Source organism: Pantherophis guttatus, chromosome 8 (assembly GCF_059756535.1).
Source record: "Pantherophis guttatus breed Tessera chromosome 8, ASM5975653v1, whole genome shotgun sequence".
NCBI lineage: Eukaryota > Metazoa > Chordata > Lepidosauria > Squamata > Colubridae > Pantherophis > Pantherophis guttatus.
Window position 1 is genome coordinate 27288117 of NC_142070.1, and position 19382 is coordinate 27307498.

General features: G+C 35.8%; 1 protein-coding gene across 9 annotated transcripts in view; it reads right to left on the reverse strand.

The window, feature by feature from the left end:
* Positions 1-5434: 5434 nt before the first annotated feature.
* ARFIP1 (ARF interacting protein 1) overlaps positions 5435-19382 on the reverse strand; it is a 43528-nt gene continuing 29580 nt past the window's right edge. For all 9 annotated transcript variants that reach the window (XM_087874490.1, XM_034401367.3, XM_087874489.1 and 6 more), the window contains 4 exons: positions 18010-18231; positions 17369-17526; positions 16648-16822; positions 5435-6753 (listed from right to left, as the gene is read on the reverse strand). In XM_087874490.1, the coding sequence (XP_087730616.1) occupies positions 6598-6753; positions 16648-16822; positions 17369-17526; positions 18010-18231 (711 nt within the window). In that variant the 3' untranslated portion in view covers positions 5435-6597. The remainder of the gene's footprint in view (positions 6754-16647; positions 16823-17368; positions 17527-18009; positions 18232-19382) is intronic.

The following is a 19382-nucleotide window of genomic DNA, read 5'->3' on the forward strand; positions in this document are numbered from 1 at the left end:
CTAAGTGCTATAGCCATTGCTATAAGGAAGTAGGCTCAGGATAGATTTCAACAATTTCTGAGGGCATGAGCTGTCAACCAGCAGAACAGGCTGCCATATAAAGTGCCAAGTTCTCTTTCACAAGATGTTTTCAGAGACTGGCTGATCATCTGTCAGAGATGCCCTAGTAGATTTTGGGTGATCATCTGTCAAGGTGCCTAGCAGATTTTGCACGGAGCAGGGGGATAAACAATATGATGTCTAAAGTCCATTCCAACTTTATGAATCTATGAAATTGGATTTCTATTCTGTAAAATGTAAAAATTCAAAACAATGTGCCAACACTACATTTGTACAGATATATTTTTTTGTTGTCAGAAAGGAAATATATATTTCATAATAGATGCAGAAAAAGGTTATCACAGTTAATAGCAGTTCATTTTTGCATTTGTTAAGGTAAAGTATCCTTTGAATTGAGCTTCACAGACATGTCCATGCTATTTTCTTAGTGACAATACAGACATGGATAACCATTGCCTTCTTCTGGGGTTTTATTTTCAAATCCCCAGTCTAGCTTACAGCTTTTAGACCAGTGGTAGGTTACTCCCGGTTCTGTCCAGTTCTATAGAACTGGTAGTAAAACAGGCACAACATCATCATGGGTGATCTGCGCATCCACAGAAGAGCGCATGTGTGTGCTTGCTTCGCTTGTGCGCACACGCAATCTCGTGAACCAGTAGTAAAGGTAAATGGAATCCACCTGTTTTAAACCCTCTCATCCAAGTACTATTTAATTAACTATTTAACATTTAGATTTTCAAATGTTGGATTTCAGGTATAGAATTGCTGGATAGTGAGATGGGCCGCCTATAAATGTAATAAATAGTTACCATTTCTCCCTAAATTTAATTCTAATTGCTCTAATTAGTCCTGTGATTCAAACCAGATCATGCATCATTCTTTTATGTTCCTACAAATGTTTCATTTAAAAGTATAATAGATAAGTATTGAATAAGAACCTGATAATGGTATATGGTGGACAAAACATTAGCTCACTTATAGTCCACTGGCAAGAAGAGCTTATATCTGCCCTCATTGCAAATGACAAAATCTTTTGTACATGCAGCTTCATAAGAATTCAGAATTCTTATGTTCCCAAGAGCAATGCAATAGTTAAGTGAAGCCTGAAGCACTCCTGTATCATAGCAATAGTGGCAGAAATCATATATTATCTTTTTACAGTAATTTCTATTCCACTAAAATACAATAAAGTTGCACCCCAGTATCTTATATTGGTATAAGCCTCCTTTTATGCGCATACAACACATTTAAGAAAAGGGAATGGAACTTCAATCATGTGGTTGCACCCTGCCGTCCTGATTTTTGACTCCTCCTGCGGGTATCTTTTTCCCCAGAGATCTTTGGGGCTTAGTGTGTGAAGTTGAAAAATTTACTGAAAGAAGACAAACCACCTATAAACTCAAGAAAACTTTGTCCACATGGTCACCAGGACCTGACATTCCCCCCCCCTTTGCTTTTCTTAATAAAAAGAACACATTAAATCAAAAATTTAATTTGGAGAATGTTTATTTTGAGTTCATGCGCAGGGCTTACATGTGGGATGTGTACCTGTTTAATAACGTTAGGAGAGTGTTAAAAAGACTAAATGAGCTGAGCTCTATAAGTCACAAATGCTTAACTGTTGTTGACAAATCTCAAGAGTATCTGGGAGGTCAGAGAAGGCTACCGGGAAAGCTGAAACCCACTTCACAGCATCTATTGAAAACAAAATGAGAAAGATCAACATTTTGTTAGATATGTAGGGACTCCTTGTGCTGTTTCAGAGCAGAAGATAGTTCAAGATGAACTTTGGAATCCTGAAGTTTGGTTGTTCTGTGCTCTGGCTGTTACGAAGTGGCTTCTGAAAATTTTATCTTCAGATTTCTTAATATTTTTTTTTTTTACTTCTGATCTAAAAGTCTACATGTGTATTTCATTCAGAGCACTGAAACAAACCATATCCTCAAAGATGCTATAAAACGTCTCTGAAGACCATTAGTAACCTTCCTTCTAGATTTTATTTAAAGGGACTATAATATTTATATCAATATTGGTGTACTGCAGTGGTGGATTTCAAAAAATTTTATTATCGGTTCTGTGGGTGTGGCTTGGTAGGCGTGGCATGGCTTGGTGGCCGTGGCAGGGGAAGGATACTGTAAAATATCCATTCCCTCCCCAATCCAGGGGAAGGTTGCTGCAAAATCCCCATTTCCTCCCAATCAGCTGGGACTTGGGAGGCAGAGAATAGATGGGGGCGAGGCCAGTCAGAATTTTTATTTTATTTTATTTATTTATTTTATTTATTATTTATTTTTATTTATTTATTTAGTCGAGTACATATTAGATAATATATATAAGTATAAGCATGAATTGAATACATAAAATGAACCGGTTCTCCGAACTACTCAAAATTTCCACAGAAATTTCCGCAGAATCCAGAACTCGACAGAACCTGCTGAAACCTACCTCTGGTGTACTGCCAGTATAAACATAATGACTTAAAACTCAGAATTATTACTGGGAAATTTGTACAATCGAACATGAGGATATAGAGATTAATTTTTTAATTTTTTCCCCCTGGATAGGAAGATAAGAATCCTCTTGCTGGATCAAGGTCAAGGCCCATCATAATTTAACACTTGATTTCTCATCAAGGCCAACCAAATACTGTCAGGCTATTTGCAAGAAGAGTCAGAGATATACCCTCCTCCCACCCTTGACCCCCTGCAACTAAGTACAGGATGGAGCCACTCTGTTCAAATTTAAAGCAAACAGTGAATTTTAAAGATCAAAAGCATTTGATAAACCTGTTCTCCATTAATTTATCCAGTTCAGCTGTTTGTTACTGTGCTGATTCACTTCTATTTTTCCTTTAATTTATAATTTTTGCCTGTAACTTGATTAAACTGTCGTTAAATGCTATCTCACCTATATTGTTTCGTGGCTCAAAGGAACTTATGGACATAAATATTATGGTATAGGCTTCTGTTTTGTTTTGCAATATTCCCAATTTTTAATCAAAAAGAGTCTTCGTAAAAAGTCAAGTGGGTAAGAAGCTCCAAAGGAGGCAGTCAGGGTTCACACCAAAGTTACCAGGCATCGTATTGTTTATTCTGGGTTCAAGGTTTTGATATTACAGTGAGTTCCACTGAGGCTAATTAAAATAACAATTATATTTGTTTTGCTGGTAAAATGCAGGCAAAAATTATTGCTATAATACAATCTCCAGACAAAATAGTGATGGCCATGGGTAAACCATGTGGGATTACACAAACCAGATGACACTGGGATTCTATTTTAGTTATAATGAGGCAATACATTTTTACTATGTCAGATGTACGGAGGATGAAATAATTTGTCTTCAGTGACTTCTTATAATTCTTTATAAAGAAAATTATTACTGTTACATGAACCACTACGGTATGAGTTAAATCCTATAAATCTCACTGTATTTCAGCTAAGTGTTGAAATACCAAAGACTGCATTCAGAGACACATGAAACAGACATAATTTTTTTTAAAAATCTGAATTTAAGTAATTAAGAAATCAGTTTCTCTTTTAATACCACAAATCTATTATCAGAAGCAAATAAAAATATTTACTATCAGTATAAATATTCACATTGCTATAGGTGTAATTCAGAAAAAGAAACCAAGACAGAAATTCATAGTAACTTTTTAACATTTATTGCTTGGAGGTTTTATTGTATTTAAGAATGTGGAAGATACATGTTTAGCTAGTCTCATTATCTTTCTGTCCATTTGAAATATCTTGGCATCCAAACAACCAGCTCTAAAAATCTTCCAATATACATAAAGGCTTATTTTCTTTGAACTAATAACAAATTACCATTAACATCAATTGTAACAAAACAGAAACATTACTGCCATGGATGGTGTACAGGCAACTGAAGGTTTTAATTCATTTTGTGTATAATGTGGAATTTAATTCAGCCAATCCTTAAAGTTGTCAGTTGTTTTTGAAAGTATACTGTCAGAGGTTCAGCCTCTGCTTATCTACATAATAGCAGCAATAAGTTAATAACTTATTCCAAAATATCTTGTGAAAATGCTTATTTCCTACATATCCGTTATGTTTCATATAAGCAATACCATTGAAGTATATATTTTAATGCTTGGAGTTACTAAATAATTATTTTGGCTCAAACATTTTATTTTTTGTGATACAAGAATTGAAAGTTAGGACCTAAATTGCTTTGAATATAAATCAAAAATTCAAGACTATGCAATATGATTACCGATATTTGAAATATTATAATATTCAAATGTAACAATGCATACAGCATGTCTGATGACTTAAAAACCTATTTCCAAAGGTTTCCTTAACAATTTGGACCAATCAGATCCTTACAAATTTTTCAGGAATTAAAAAAACTACATTAATTTGGTACAACTGAGTCTAGATAAAGATACAAAACTAGCACAGAATTTCATAAAAATATAGCTTTCTTTGAATTAGCTTGGCTCCTGATGTTTACTTAGAAAGATCCACATAATTATTTTCATGAAAATATAGAAATGGTTTGCCTTCTTTTAGGATGATGATCATTTGCAACAATGAATTATGAGGTTATTTATGTTACATTACTAATTAAGCCATTTGTGCAACTCTTTAGGACAAAATTATTTTTTTAAAAAGTGAGATAATATAATCAAATGCTACTAACAAAATATATAAAAATCCTTATAAACCTTTCTGATTCTAGCTTTCTAAGATAAGTAGCTACTATAATGAAGTTACAAGCTTTCACTAGCTTTTTTCCTAGAAAAAAAAAGAATTAAAAGCAAAGGCCTTAATTACTTCTGAATGACCTATTTTGTGTTTTTCCCCAAGCTGGATCTCATCAACTCTCTCTCTTTGATATAGTCACACGTTTTCCATTAGCTAAAAAGTGTGGTCAACTAAATACCTCTGTTAGAATCAGGAAGTTTGCATTAGAGTAGAGATGAAATCATTGATAGAAATGTTCAAATATGCTTTATACTTGGAGAATAAGTGAGGTGAGATTTGCTTTTTTATTATAGTTAATAGGATCACAGAAACAATACAAGACACCTTGTTCGGTGTTAATAAAAATTAAAGCATTTAATCTCTAGTTACAAGAAACAAACTACAAAATATTTTCATTTGTTTTAGGCAAGACCCTAGATCAGGGGTGTCAAACTCGCATCATCATGGCATCGTCATGTGACGTATCGTGACTTTCCCCTCCCTTCGCTAAACCAGGCATGGGCGTGAGCAGCGTGTGACGCATCTGGGCTGTGGGCCACAAGACTGACAGCCCTGCCCTAAATGGATGTTACTTCTAGGTATATATGTATTGTGCTAATTTCTGTTGGTGTGAATAAGTGCTAATAAAGAACCACACTCTGGGAAATAGCAACCAACTTTACTTCAAGAAAGAACCTGGCAACAAAAACATAATGGACAAGAATGCAATGAGGAATGATTTAAGGTATACTTGATAAACATTTTACTTTTAAGATTGAAACAAAACCATTTAAAGAAGCAACTTAATTTGTTTCAACATATAATACATAATTATACAATTCATTTAGCTGAGATAAGTTATTTTAAGTACTTCATTTATATAAACAGAAAAAGCAGTAGAAAGTGTGCAAACAATGATGCTCCAAAACAATAAATTTTGAACGGCTATGATAAAGTAACTAACTTGTAACAGCTACTAATTCGAAAACAGACTCTGTCCCTGTCAGGTGACATGGTCTGCGAGTCAAACAGAAGAACACAAGCTAGACTGGCCTTAGTCTCTTTAAAAAACATCATAAATCTAGAAGGGGTTTTGTAAAGATGTTATATTTTGTATAGAAGAGTAGAAAGAGTGTTTCAAAAGGCACTTTTGAATTTAAGACAAGTAAGGTATGATTTCAAGGAAAGTTAAACATTGAAGTAGTACAACTAAGACTCCTTTCTTAAGTGGTTCCTTTATAATGATAAAAAATGGATTCAGCTCAAAATGGAAACTTGACCTCTAGAGTTTTCTAACCGTATAATAGAAAGATCTAGATGTAAAAAATGGTATTTTTTGCAATTCCACATTGTCAGTGAGTCACTGATTTTGTGAATGAAGCAGTTTAAAGGCCTTAATGTTTTTTTTAAAAAAAATACTTTTTGAATACAGTTACATGAAAAAGAATCTGTAGAGGTTTAATACATTTATATAAAATATCAGATATATCAGGTATAAATCATGAGCATCTCCTTTGGAAAAATTTCTCACCTACTTGCCACAGTTACCAAAGATCACAAATATTTATGTCAGTGCAAATCTATACTTCCCTACTACAGAAAACCATTCACCTTTAAATACAAAACATTTTGATTCTGAAATGACGTTAATTTGGTTGCATCCACCCACCCTGCCAAATTATTATAGTATTCATTATTGGAGAGGGGGAGGAATTAAAGCTGCTTGTGCAAGTATCACTACAAACAGTCCTTCTTATAGAAAAGCTTCTTGATTCTTCCAGGATATAGAAGATCCCGGGCTGAACAATGGATCTCTGTGCGTGGTGATTACTGATCTTCGAGCCAAGAGGGAGCATCCACTCCAGGTAATTTCAATTTGATATGGAATAGTTTAAGGGTCTGTTCAAGCTGTTTTTGATTTCCTGAAAAATAGGCTGCAATGGCATTGTGGAACAGAACAAGCTGATTGTGCAGCACCTTCACCTGTGGAGAAAAATCAAATCGAAAATGAAAATATATGTACAGACTATTGAAAGCTGACATCGAAGGAATAATGTTTTGTTTTTACAAATTTTCTCTACAGTGAAACAATCAAATTAAAAACAAAACAAAACAAAACCCAGTTTCACCAACAGAAGCAAATATCAATTACCATTAATACCGACAGCCAAATTAAATGAAGAGGCTGTGCATGATAAATATAACCTTACCTGTATAGCTGCACTTAACTGACTATACTCACATGACCTGCTAAGCATAATTTGGCTTAGTGACAGATGAGCAGAATCCTGCCACAGGCTCTTCCTGTGAGTGGGTTGCACTGAATGAACTATGAATGACATAAATCGTAGCTAATTTGGAGGGCTATGTGTGCAATCTTGCTCATTTGTAGTCATCGATGTTATATCTTATCACCACACACAGGTACGCCCATTGTTTTGTTTGCTCGTTGCTCTAAGAGATAGGGTTGTTCATCAACCCGTCAAAAAGATTGTTTGATTATTTTATCTAACAGATACACTAATCAGGTGTCTGTTTTCATCAGTTGCATCTGTTTGCCTATTTTGTTTTCTGATAAGGACATTGCTGTATTTTATTATTGCATTTGATTGTTAACAGCCATCAATCAATTAAGAAAAATATTGACACAAGTTTATCAGTTGGATAGAGATATGTAAGGATAATTTGTAAATAATGAAACTGTACCAATTACTTCAACACATCGCTATTATCTTTCGATAAAGTTTTAATTCAGCCAAAGAAAATAAAGACAAATATATGTATAATGGGAACAAAACAGATCTATAATCTATACACAAAGTGGCGTCTATAATAGTGAGAGCCACTATAATATGCACAGGTAGTCTTCGACTTACAACAGTTCATTTAGTGACTGTTCAAACTTACAGCAGGATTGAAAAAAGTGACTTATGGCTGTTTTTCACACTTATGACCATTGCAGCATCCCAATGGTCACATCATCAAAATTCAGATGTTTGGGAACTGACTCGTATTTATGACGGTTGCAGTGTCCCAGAGTCATGTGATCATCCTCTGTGACCTTCTGACAAGCGAAGTCAATGGGGAAGCCAGATTCACTTAACAATTGTGTTACTAACTTAACAATTTCAGTGATTCACTTAACAACTGTGGCAAGAAAAGTCGTAAAAAGGGGCAAAACTCACTTAACAAATGTTTCATTTAATCACAGAAATGTTGGGCTCAGTTGTGGTTTTAAGTCGATGACTACCTGTAATTTGAATATTTGAGTAACACTAAGGAAATCTAGATATAAAACCTCACTCTGTCATGAAGCTTGCTAGTTAGGCTCTTAGCTAGTCATTGGATAGGGATGATATATTGTCTTAAGTCATTACGTAGGTTATTTTTTTGATGGTGTAGCTTTTTACCTAATGAATAGAATAGAATAGAATAGAATAGAATAGAATAGAATAGAATAGAATAGAATAGAATTCTTTATTGGCCAAGTGTGATTGGTCACACAGGGAATTTGTCTTTGGTGCATAAGCTCTCAGTGTACATAAAAAATACATTCATCAAGAATCATAAGATACCACACTTGGTGATAGTCATAGGATACTAAATAAGCTATCAAATCATAGTAGGAAATTAAATAAAACAATATAAATCGTAAAGATACAAGCAACAAGGTTATAGTCGTAAGTGGGAGGAGATAGATAATAGGAAGGATGAGAAGAATAGTAGTAATACAGTCTTAGTAAAAAGTTTGACAGTGTTGTGGGAATTAGTTGTCTAGCAGAGTGATGGCATTCAGGGAAAAACTGTCCTTGTGTATGTTGTAATATTGAATAATAAACTAGATTCTCCTGTGTCTTATTAACCAGATTTACTGAAAGGACAAAAAGGATGATAGGTTAAAAAAATATTTGTAAAATGAATAGATTTACTTTACTATCCTAATTATCTTTAAATTGGTTAGGTACATAATCCTTCATCCTCATGATAGTTTCTTTTTGGAACTGTCTGTTTGCTTTTGTGATGTAGAAGAAATGTATTCAACTTTTAATATTTTGCAGATGTACTAAATACTAAATGTTTTCCAAACTACAACCTCTTTTCTCGAGTCTGAAAAGTGCACTGCAATATCATCAATGGGCACCGACACATTACCATCGAAACTCCCTTCAAAGGCCCAATTTCCTAAAAATACATTATGTATTTATTTATCCAATGTATTTATTTATTCATATGGCTGCTCATCTTAACAACTGACTCTGGGCAGATAGCAAAGTTAAAATAAAATACAAACAATTATATATGTTTCAAAAGTTAAAATACAAAGCAGTTGATCAAGATCAAGATCGCTTAACCAAGAATTAGGTTCCAGAACCAGGTCTTTGGGGCCTTACAAAAAATCTCCATGGTCAGGGCCATCTTCAGAAGGAAGATGTCCCATAGGGTGGGTGCTACAGCAGAAAAGGCACATATAGGCCCTGCCAACTGACATTATTTGGTCAATGGGACCCCAAGCATGCCTGATTGGATTGAATGGGTAGAAATAATTGGGGAGAGATGGCCCCTCAAGTAACAAGACAAGACATAAGTCTAGGAAATCCCACTGCCAACCCAGCCAGAGTGTCAAAGAGCTCAGGCAGGGAGAACTATGCAGCAGGAGCATACATACAATAGCAACAATCCTACCAATCCCTAGAGCCCAACTTAACAAATAGGATCTTGCATCTAACGATTTCAGTGGCTTAAAAGATGCTGAAGAAGAGGTGTTGAACAGGATTTCTTTAAGGGCTGGATCAGCATTGCAGTTCTCCATGGGCTGTCTGGGTGGTGCTGGTGGTGGAAATAGGATGGACCCTGCTGGCCAAAACAGGGTGTGGGGGGCGCATGTGCCCCCCATGCCCTGTTTTCGGCCTGGACAGGCTCCTGCAGCACTCTGCTGGCCAAAACGGGGCACTGGGGGCCACGTGCAGCCCCCCGTGCCCCATTTTGGCTGGCGGAGTGCTCCAGGAGGCCATCCAGGCTGAAAATGGGGTGTAGGGCAGCCTCCCTGTTCCCTGTTTTGGCTGGCAGAAACACCATGGGCTGGTCCTTTGCTATTTCCAGGCCAGCCCCGCGGGCCAGATTTAAGCACCCCTGGTTTATACTCTGGCAGTTTGAGCCCTATCCCTGCATGATGGAGTGAGCTCCTGTCATTTGCCTCAGCTCCTGCCAACCTAGCAGTTCAAGAGCACATGAATGCAAATAGATAAATAGGTACCACTTCAGTGAGAAGGCAGCAGGGCTCCATGTTTTGCCGCATACTTTGCACTGCGGCATGATGCCATATGACTGCAGAAACATCTTTAGACAGAGCTGGTTTAATGGCTTGGAAATGGAGATGAGCACCGCCTATGACTAATGGAATACAATCCACAGGGACCCCTATTGTGTAGTCTTGGCTAATCTCACATTTGAAATCCAGCTGGGCACATTTTAGAAAGGGGACTGCTCCACTTGGGCACAGCCAGGTTTCAGTAATACATGGCTGGTCAGCTTTCTCATCAATAATCAAATCATCAAAATATGAGCTTTAATCAATGTTATTTCCAAGCATTAATATAAAAAAATTAACCATTAAAGACATGATACTGCTGTCCTACATGTGTAGTATTAGATCTGCCCTATTTAGAGACAGACCCTGGATTAGATGTTAACAGTAACAGAGTTGGAAGGGACCCTGGAGGTCATCTAGCTCACCCCTTGCTCACGCAGGAGACCTGTACTAGGGATTCGAACTGCAGAACTTTCTGATCAACAAGCTCAGTGACTTAGCCACTGAGCCACCTAGTCAGATGTAATTTATGCTGATCCTCCATTCATGCATATTTTGGAATTACCTAAGCCTCTTGGGTCACAAAAAATTCTTTTTTGTCTTATTGAAAATAAGATATATTGAAAAAAAGGAAGCTTATGTAACCCTGAAGAACAAGAGGCAGTAATTGTTATTGTTATATTTCTCACAGTTGATTAAGCCAAGGAAGAGTATGTGCATCCTCTAATAAATCAGACTAAAAAGAATTTGCCAGAGAAATGCAAGTACCTGAAAATGCTTGATTGCAAGCCTCCACCCTGCTAGCATAACTCAAGGGAAATCTTCATGTCAGGCCAATCTGGTTCAATCCAGACACCCTGCCAACTTCCTCACATGAGGAACATTTCTATTGTCTCCAATCTCCATTTTCAAGTCTAAGATTAAACCCCATAGAAAATCTTTTCAATTCTTCAGCTAAACATTTTTTTAACCCACTCTCAACACAGCCCTGGACGTCTTGAGTACTTTGCAGTCTTTGTTTGAAACCTTAAAAACCGTAATTTGAGCTGAGTTTGAAACAAAAAATAGTTTTTCAGGACATTCTACTGGAATGTTTCAGTGTTCCCTATTCTGAAGGATGAGCTGGAGATTGTTCTATCACCTATCATCCCCAGCCAATGTCAAATTTCAATTTCACTGTTAACGATTTAAATTTAACAGTTTAACAATGTCAAGCTAAAATGTTACAATGTACAGTAACTACCTACCCCAAAGCTTTCAATAGTTTTGATTACAAGATTTTAGTAAGCATGTATAAACCAGCGGTATTACAGAAATGTTGCAACACATCAAACCAAGTGTGGAAAAAGGTCTTGAAGTGAAGTGTTCATAAATCAAATAAATAAAAATGTTTATACTCCATAACTACCTACTTCTTCTACAATTGTTGCTAGTCCGTGTCTGTTACATGCTTATAACTACAAACTGGGAAAGCAGATTTGTGTGTGTGAAATCCGTGGGATGGCCATACTTAAAAGTAATTTGCAATTACAATAATCAGACAGCAAACCTAGACAACACTATGTTTTACTGACTGAACAGGATTTTAAAATCCAGTTTTATGAATTAGACATATGTATGCAGTTATAATGCATTATGCAATTAAGACACATCCCATAATAGTTCTGGCAATACTTCTACATACCTACAAAACATCAGGGGAAAAAACACAAGTGAAAAGCTCGTAGTGACTTTATAGTGTTACATTCCAGGCAGTTAAACAACTGGTGCCTCCATAATATTGGCTAACTGGTGATGAAAGATGAACGGTTTGTCTAATAACCTAGAGTCCTAGACAAACAGGGCATAAAATGATAGCACAGCAAAAATTTTGAGTCAATTCAACTGTTCCAACATTTTAATCTTTTGCTTCCATTACAGCTAAAATAATTTTCATGGCATCAAATGAAAGTTTCCTATTTCAAGTTGTTGATACCCTCATAAAGTCCCTCTTACATTGTTCCTCTTAGACTGTACTACCTAGTAACTCAAAATATTATGTGTGTGTGCATATATGTGTATTTGTTTGTGTACATACATATCAATGCATGAGAACATAAACTTAAATATTACTATAAAAAAATCTTTAGCTATTAGAAGGTACCATTTAGTGGAAAGATTTTTGTTTCATTTTTTTTCCTTCAGGTTGGTTCCTCTTTTTTATATGCAATCCCTTTTCTTCCAAAATTCAAATCGGAATTTTCACAACATAATTTCATGTTTTATGACCCTCATTTCACAATGGAAAAATGTTTTCTACTACTGCAGACTTCTATTTTCATCTTGTTCATAGGCTAGATTCTTATTGTATCCATTAACCTTTCTCATTTAAAACTACAAGAGATTTATAATTATAAAACTCAATTTGAGAAGTACCGTAGATTCTGGACATTCAGGACAATGCTGTATCTAATGCATCAACACCCTTTTCCAAATGATAACTATCTTAAAAGGTTAATACATGCAATAGTTAAGTGCTTTCCCAATATATGGAAAAGTATCCTATCTGGCCTTTTTTAGACATACGGTATGCAAGTTCATGGAATCAGCAGTATGTACAGTGTTATGTGGAGTTACAGCTTTTGCAATTCTACTGGGCTTTCTGAAAGAACTTCTGCCCCCTAAAGGCCCAATTTCCTAATCATAGTTCAGAAACTGTTACAGGTAGCAAAGTGATACCAAAGTGAATAATTCGCTTGCAGAAAATATTAGATTCCATTCCAACCAGATGAAGAATTAGAAGCAACTTTTTACTGATTTTGCTTCTGCTTTTCCACTGAATCAGGGAGGGCCTATCCCTTTTCCAGCAATAATTAAAACATGGATTCAACATACATACTGTACATGTAGATATACATATATACACACACACACACACACATTTACGTAGCTAGTTCAGGGCCCAACTTAGTTTTATCTCTGATCATTCAGCATTCTCTTAACAGCAGTCACCCAAGTGGCATTCCTGAACTAACAAGGCACAGGAAACAATATGCTGCAGCTGATAGCGGTATCCCAATCACAGGACTGGCAATGCACCCTGACTAAGAGAGCTATTGGGCAATTACACAAATATGTGCACCCTGGAACTGGAAGTGAGTTAACAGGTGGAATATGTTAGTGTGAAGCCTAAATTATTTTTACACACACTACATGATAGTATTGTCACATTTTATAGATACTTTCAAAGATAAAGCATTAATACTTGCAGTTACTTACTGGGTCACATTATCCCTTTAAGGAATATAGCACTTATTGTAATATGTGCACATTTTGCATTTCTGACAGCAGAGAATAGCTTCGTAACAAATCTAACAGCTGCAGAAACAAATAGAAACAGCTTAACTTGCCCAATAGAAAAGGTCACGTACTTTGTCATATAGGGCAGGAAGGAGAAAATATGGAAGACATTTTGAATAAAGGCCTATGTAAAGGCCTTAATCTTGAAACACAGGGGTATTAAAATGTTTGCTATTATGGCTAAACTGGATTGGATCTGTGGTGAGCTTGTCTAAGTCATTTGTGATGCCTGCTTGTGATGCCTGTCAATATCTAAAAGCTGGATATTTATATAATTTATATAATTTCTCCCAAAGTGGTCTCAAAAACATGTGTAAGAAACTTGAACCAAGGAAAATGAAATTTGGTACAAACATAGCCCAAGATGAAATCAACACTCTCAAATTTGGCATTGAATTGTTGAGTCAATTTTTTAAAAATTTCTAAGGTTAGTATTCTAGAGAAGTCAATCTATACCTTGACGAATATACTAGGCTACCTACACTAGCAGGTAGACTATTCTAAAACATTCTTCATTAATTTATGCCAATAGTTGTCAACAAGTTACGCATAGTATGATTAATATAAGATAACGTAATAATGAAATGAAATGAAGTACAGATCTGGGCATGGAAATAACCCTATGAATCCCCTTGCCCTCACTTTTTATGTCTGCAGTATAAACCAGCTGGTTTGGTACTATGACCTCCTTCAGTACAAAACTTAATATTCAAGACTGGAAAAATAAGTATCAGAAAGGGAGAAACATAAATATATATTGCATCTAGCCTTACCCAGTTAGTAGTAACCTAGTTATGAGTTTCATTGAGATGACCAACATAACACAGTTGACAAGCTCCTTTTTGATTGTGAAGAAAATACTGATAAAATTCCTTCAACAGGTCAATTAAGGTTCTAGTATTAGAGTATTATATACACACTGGCTGCTAATGAGCACTTACTATAAGTCAAAGCAAGACATTTGACAAAGGTGTGAATTTAGATAGACTTCCTTTCCTGCATCCCCAAAGCTTAACACATAAATAACATTTCCTGTAGATTTGCAGGCAAAACAGGACATACGTGACTTTTTTGCTTGTTTGAAGGAAGAAAATCTCTTGAGGCAAGCATAAGGTAAGAAAAACAGGCTCTCCCTATTTCCATAGACATTTTGAGTTTTTAAATTTTGATTTTTGGGGGAAAAATCATAAGTAGAACCAAGAACAAATTGATTGCTTCATTTAACAATTATATGGAAAAAAGTCCACAAATTATCAACTGATTATTCAAAACCCATGGAACAAAATTAATCTGAAATATTTTTCATCTATATACAGAGTATCTGTAGTTGTAATTCACCATGATGAGACTGCAAAAAACACATTGTTCCTTTGGGGTTGGAAAGAACAGATCTACAAGTTCCATTATATCCACAAGAAATTTATTTGAATGAAAAGTTTTATGATCCACAGACCAGTAAAACAATCCACTATAGTTTAGCAGTTAAGATCTTCCTTTCAGTTACAATTATAGGTTCTAATAAAACCTATAATTTCCTTTAAAATATGAATCATCAACCTTAGATATCAAAAGAGGAATCTATAATTATTTTAGACTAGAAGTAGGGATTTACAAGAATTGCTCCTTCTGAAACTAATTAAAATCAAGCATATCATAGACAAAATTAGGATAGAATTTTCCCTCTCTGCTGCCTTCTCCTTTATTCATCAGAAAAATATGTAGAAACAAGTTCCACATCAGTGATCTTAAGTATGTTGTACTTCAACATGTCTTGAGGCCATCAATTCACTGAAGACTTTTGTATAGAAGTAAATAAACTTTGGCACTAAAAAGTCTTATGATATCACACCCTTTGAGGATTTTGGCCAAACCTCACAGGACTACACTTAGTTATAAGCACATATCAAAACTTCTAAACTGGTACTCCTTGCTTCACTGGAAAACTATTTCTACCAAATGTGGGAATTCAGCATTTCAGAATACAGGTTGTCCTTGACTGATGATGGCAATTGGGACCTGGATTTTTATTTCTAAGCAATGTGGTCATAAAGCATGCTCATATCATTTAGTGATGGCAATTCCTGCTGTCTTGGAGGGCAGCGTTGATTGAATCCTATGATCATTAGGCAAGGCAACCTCTTGCTTGCTTTCCACAACAAAATCAGTGGGAAAACTGGCAGCAGGTTTCAAGTCCTAAGCTCACAGAGAGATAAGTAGGGAAGAGAATGAGGAGGTGTGGGGAAGGATTGGGGAGATTACACAAGAGGTATGTCATTCCGAAGGGGTGCAAAGGTGTGAGTGGGTCCATGAGAGGCATCATGTGGGTCAAACAAGTGCACAAGGGAGATTCAAGAATCGCTGCATGGGTCAGGGAGAGTGCATGAGAGGGGCTGCATGGGTTGGGACATGAATGGAGTGCATGAGGGGTTGGAACCTAGGGCAATGAGGCTGGGGGAGGGTATGTGGAAGGGGAGACTTATCTGAGCTCTTCCTTGAGAACCTCCCTATTGATTTTCTGGGGTAGTTGGCAGAGAAGACTGCAAATAGCAATCATGTGATTGTAGGGTGGTTGGCAACTAGTTGAAAGTACAAATGGATTGCCAAGCACACAGATCACTATCATATGACTTCAGAGATGCTGAGGTGGCCGGACTGTGAGGACTGGTAAAAAACCACCATTTGTTCAGTGTCATCATAACCTGGAATAGTCACTTAGTGACTAGTCATAAGTCAAGGACTATCTGTTTTCATTTCTTTCATGCCCACTATGAAGAATTACAGATACCTGGAAATATGGAGATGAAATTTGCCCTTAATAAAACATAAATTCTGAAAATATGTATTAGGCTCAAATAATAATGTTAATAGTTCCCAGGGATTCTTGACATTATTTGTGTACAGCTTGTGCACATTTATTGGGAAGACAAAATTAATTCACATTAATATCTGAAGAATTGCATGAGTGACTGATAACGTATCACAGAAATGGAATAGTCTGTAGTCATTAGGAGTAGAAAATGGCTTGATGGCAGGTAATCAATCAATCAACCAACCAACCAACCAACCAACCGCTTAATAATATTTATATACAGCAGACTGAATTTATTTGAAGCAGAAATAGACCCAGTGAACTCAAGGGCTAAGGTTATAATAATAAAGTTTCCCATATTATTCATATTTAAACAGTAAAAATTAACTATCTCTGACAGAAATTTAAAACAGTGCCTTACCTTATTTTCCTCCAAAAATTTCAATTTAACTGATACATCATTGCGCATTTTGTCATATTTTTCTTTATGTATTTGGAATAGTTGTTGTGATTGCTCTATCTTTGGCAAAGTATTAGCATCACGGGGGCCAAGATTCAGTTCTTCTAGATCTGTACGGTAAGCATCATATTCAATCCTGAGAATAAAAGAATTAACATGCATACATATTCACCAAACGGCAAGATTTAATTAGAGAGCTAATATGCAATAGTGGTTATAGTGCTGGGCTAGAAGTGGGGAAAACCAAGTTCTAAATGGTTATTAGGAAAAACAATTTAAAGTTATGTGTCTTATTTTGAACTTTTGTTGGGGAGAACATAAATCTAGTAAAAAGCAAACTTAATTTTATATCAGTTATAAAAACTTGTAGTGACCAAAAACTACTCTGTTGCAATGTATACTCTTGTTCAATGTTTTATTATTTTTATTTTATATTTTGATCCTGTTGTGTAAGGTCCCTACAATCACTTTGTGACTGAAGCAGCCAACAAATAAAATGAAAACTTCAAAAATCAGCCATACCTGTATCGTTCACAAATTACAAAAATTTTATTGATTTTAACAGGACTGCTTTAGAACATGTCTAAATTCTGATCCAATACTATGCTGCATTAAGAAGTAAATTCAATGTTCAATAAATAACTACTTAAATTAAAATAAATACTAATATATAAGCCATTACCTGGCATTTTCATACTGCTTCACCGTCAGTAGGGTATCTTCAATAGTTTTATTTACCAAAGTGTTCACACTAGCTATAAAAAAATTAATTGCGCCAAGCAGAGTTTCACCATTTTTAGCAAGCAGCTTCTGTGTATCTGCATTGTATCCAAATTCCTCCTGTTAATATATAATTTTGGAATACTTAATTCTTCTTTATTAAATTGTACTGGCATTATAACAGTAATCAAGATATTTTAATCCTCAATATGAAAGCAACCCAGTTAGCTTACTGATCTGCAATATGTCTACTTCATTGCAACTATGCTTTTCATTCTCCCAGTACTCCCAAGGGCATAGCACATGCTTCTTGATTTCAATAGAGCATGAATAGGTTGCTTTTTTTCTGGGTATAAAATTCATGAAATACAGAATACGTTTACAAAACAGTGAAGTCAATGTCTCAAAATAACCATCTCCAATCCTAGAGCGCTGAAATTAGCAGTATTAATTCATATTGGTACGCAATGTGGAAGGCAGGCATTATTGGATTTATTTCCATTAAGCTACCAGTTAATGGATCCAATGTCTTTACCAGTTGGATTAAACATAAATGTAGGCATTTCAGCAGAGGATGAAGGTAATTAATAAATGAAATCTTACATGGAGTTCTAATGATTTCAAACTTAAGTCTGCAAAAGCCTCTCCAAGCTGTCTCTGAGTATGCACCATCTGGGAAAGTTGAGTTGATAGAGTTTGCGCCAGTTTCAGGACATTCTCATACTTCTTTTTGTTCTCCCTCAATATTTCAATCTGAGCTTCTAATTCAAGGTCTACGGTTCGTGATCCCCGGCCCAGCTTCTCTGAGATAATTTGACGAGTACACTGTAAAATTTGAGAGAGCATCTTAAATTAAGTTGTTTGGTTTCTCACCCATAGTTTATGTGAATTGTTTAAATTAACATCATTCATGTTACAGAGTTATTATAAATTGATTCTAAAAATATTGCACTTGCTTTTTAAAAATTCTCTACATACCTTCCTAAAGTTTAACTATTTTAAAGATTAAGTTAATCTAATATAAGAAAATAAAAGCTGTGCTGAAAATCAACTGAACAAGTTACTGATAAAATCTTCTAGTAATGAATGCACATACAATTCCTAAGTCACTAAAATAATATGTTGCAGGCCATAAATATGAACATTTAAAATATGGGAAGTATAAGCTATACCCAATTTCAAATTCAACATATCTGGCTGAAAACTGTATTTGACAGCAAAATATGTAGTTCTAAGCACTGGCTAAAAGAATCACCTACTTCTGTAGGACATATGGCACCATTTAATCACTCTATTACTGACCATGCATTGGGAAGAACTGTTGAATCTTGTTTTCAAATCTGCTACCAATTTGGGAATAGACGGGCATTACAGTTAATCAACTGAGTAGTTTGCTGGAAGATCTTCCCTCTGTTCAGAGGGATTCTTTCTCAAACACCCAGTATTAAACTTTTCAAAGGTTTATCCCAGTGATGGGTTGCCCCCTGTTTGGACCGGTTCGCAAGAACCGGTAGTAAAACTGTCGGGAGGCCCCGCTCACCGCCCCGGATGTCGTAATCAGCGATCTGCGCATGTGCAGAAGCAAGGCGCGCGTGTGAGCAAAGTGAGTGCATGCGTGCAATCCCATTGTAAACTGGTAGTAAAGGTAAGTAGAACCCACCCCTGGTTTATCCTCTACAAAACTATAGTGTAAGTAAAGGACTACCTATAGATACCATAACTTCTCGAAGTCCACAAAAACAAAACAAAACCGTGGTGAGCTGTAGTGATGCAGTGATTAGAGTGCAGTACTGCAGGCTACTTCTGCTGACTGCCAGCTGCTTGCAATTTGGCAGTTCGATTCTCACTGGCTCAAAGTTGACTCAGCCTTCCATTCTTCTGAGATCAGTAAAATGAAGACCCAGATTGTTGGGGGCAATATGCTGACTCTGTAAAACACTTAGAGTGGGCTGTAAAGCACTGTGAAGCGGTATATA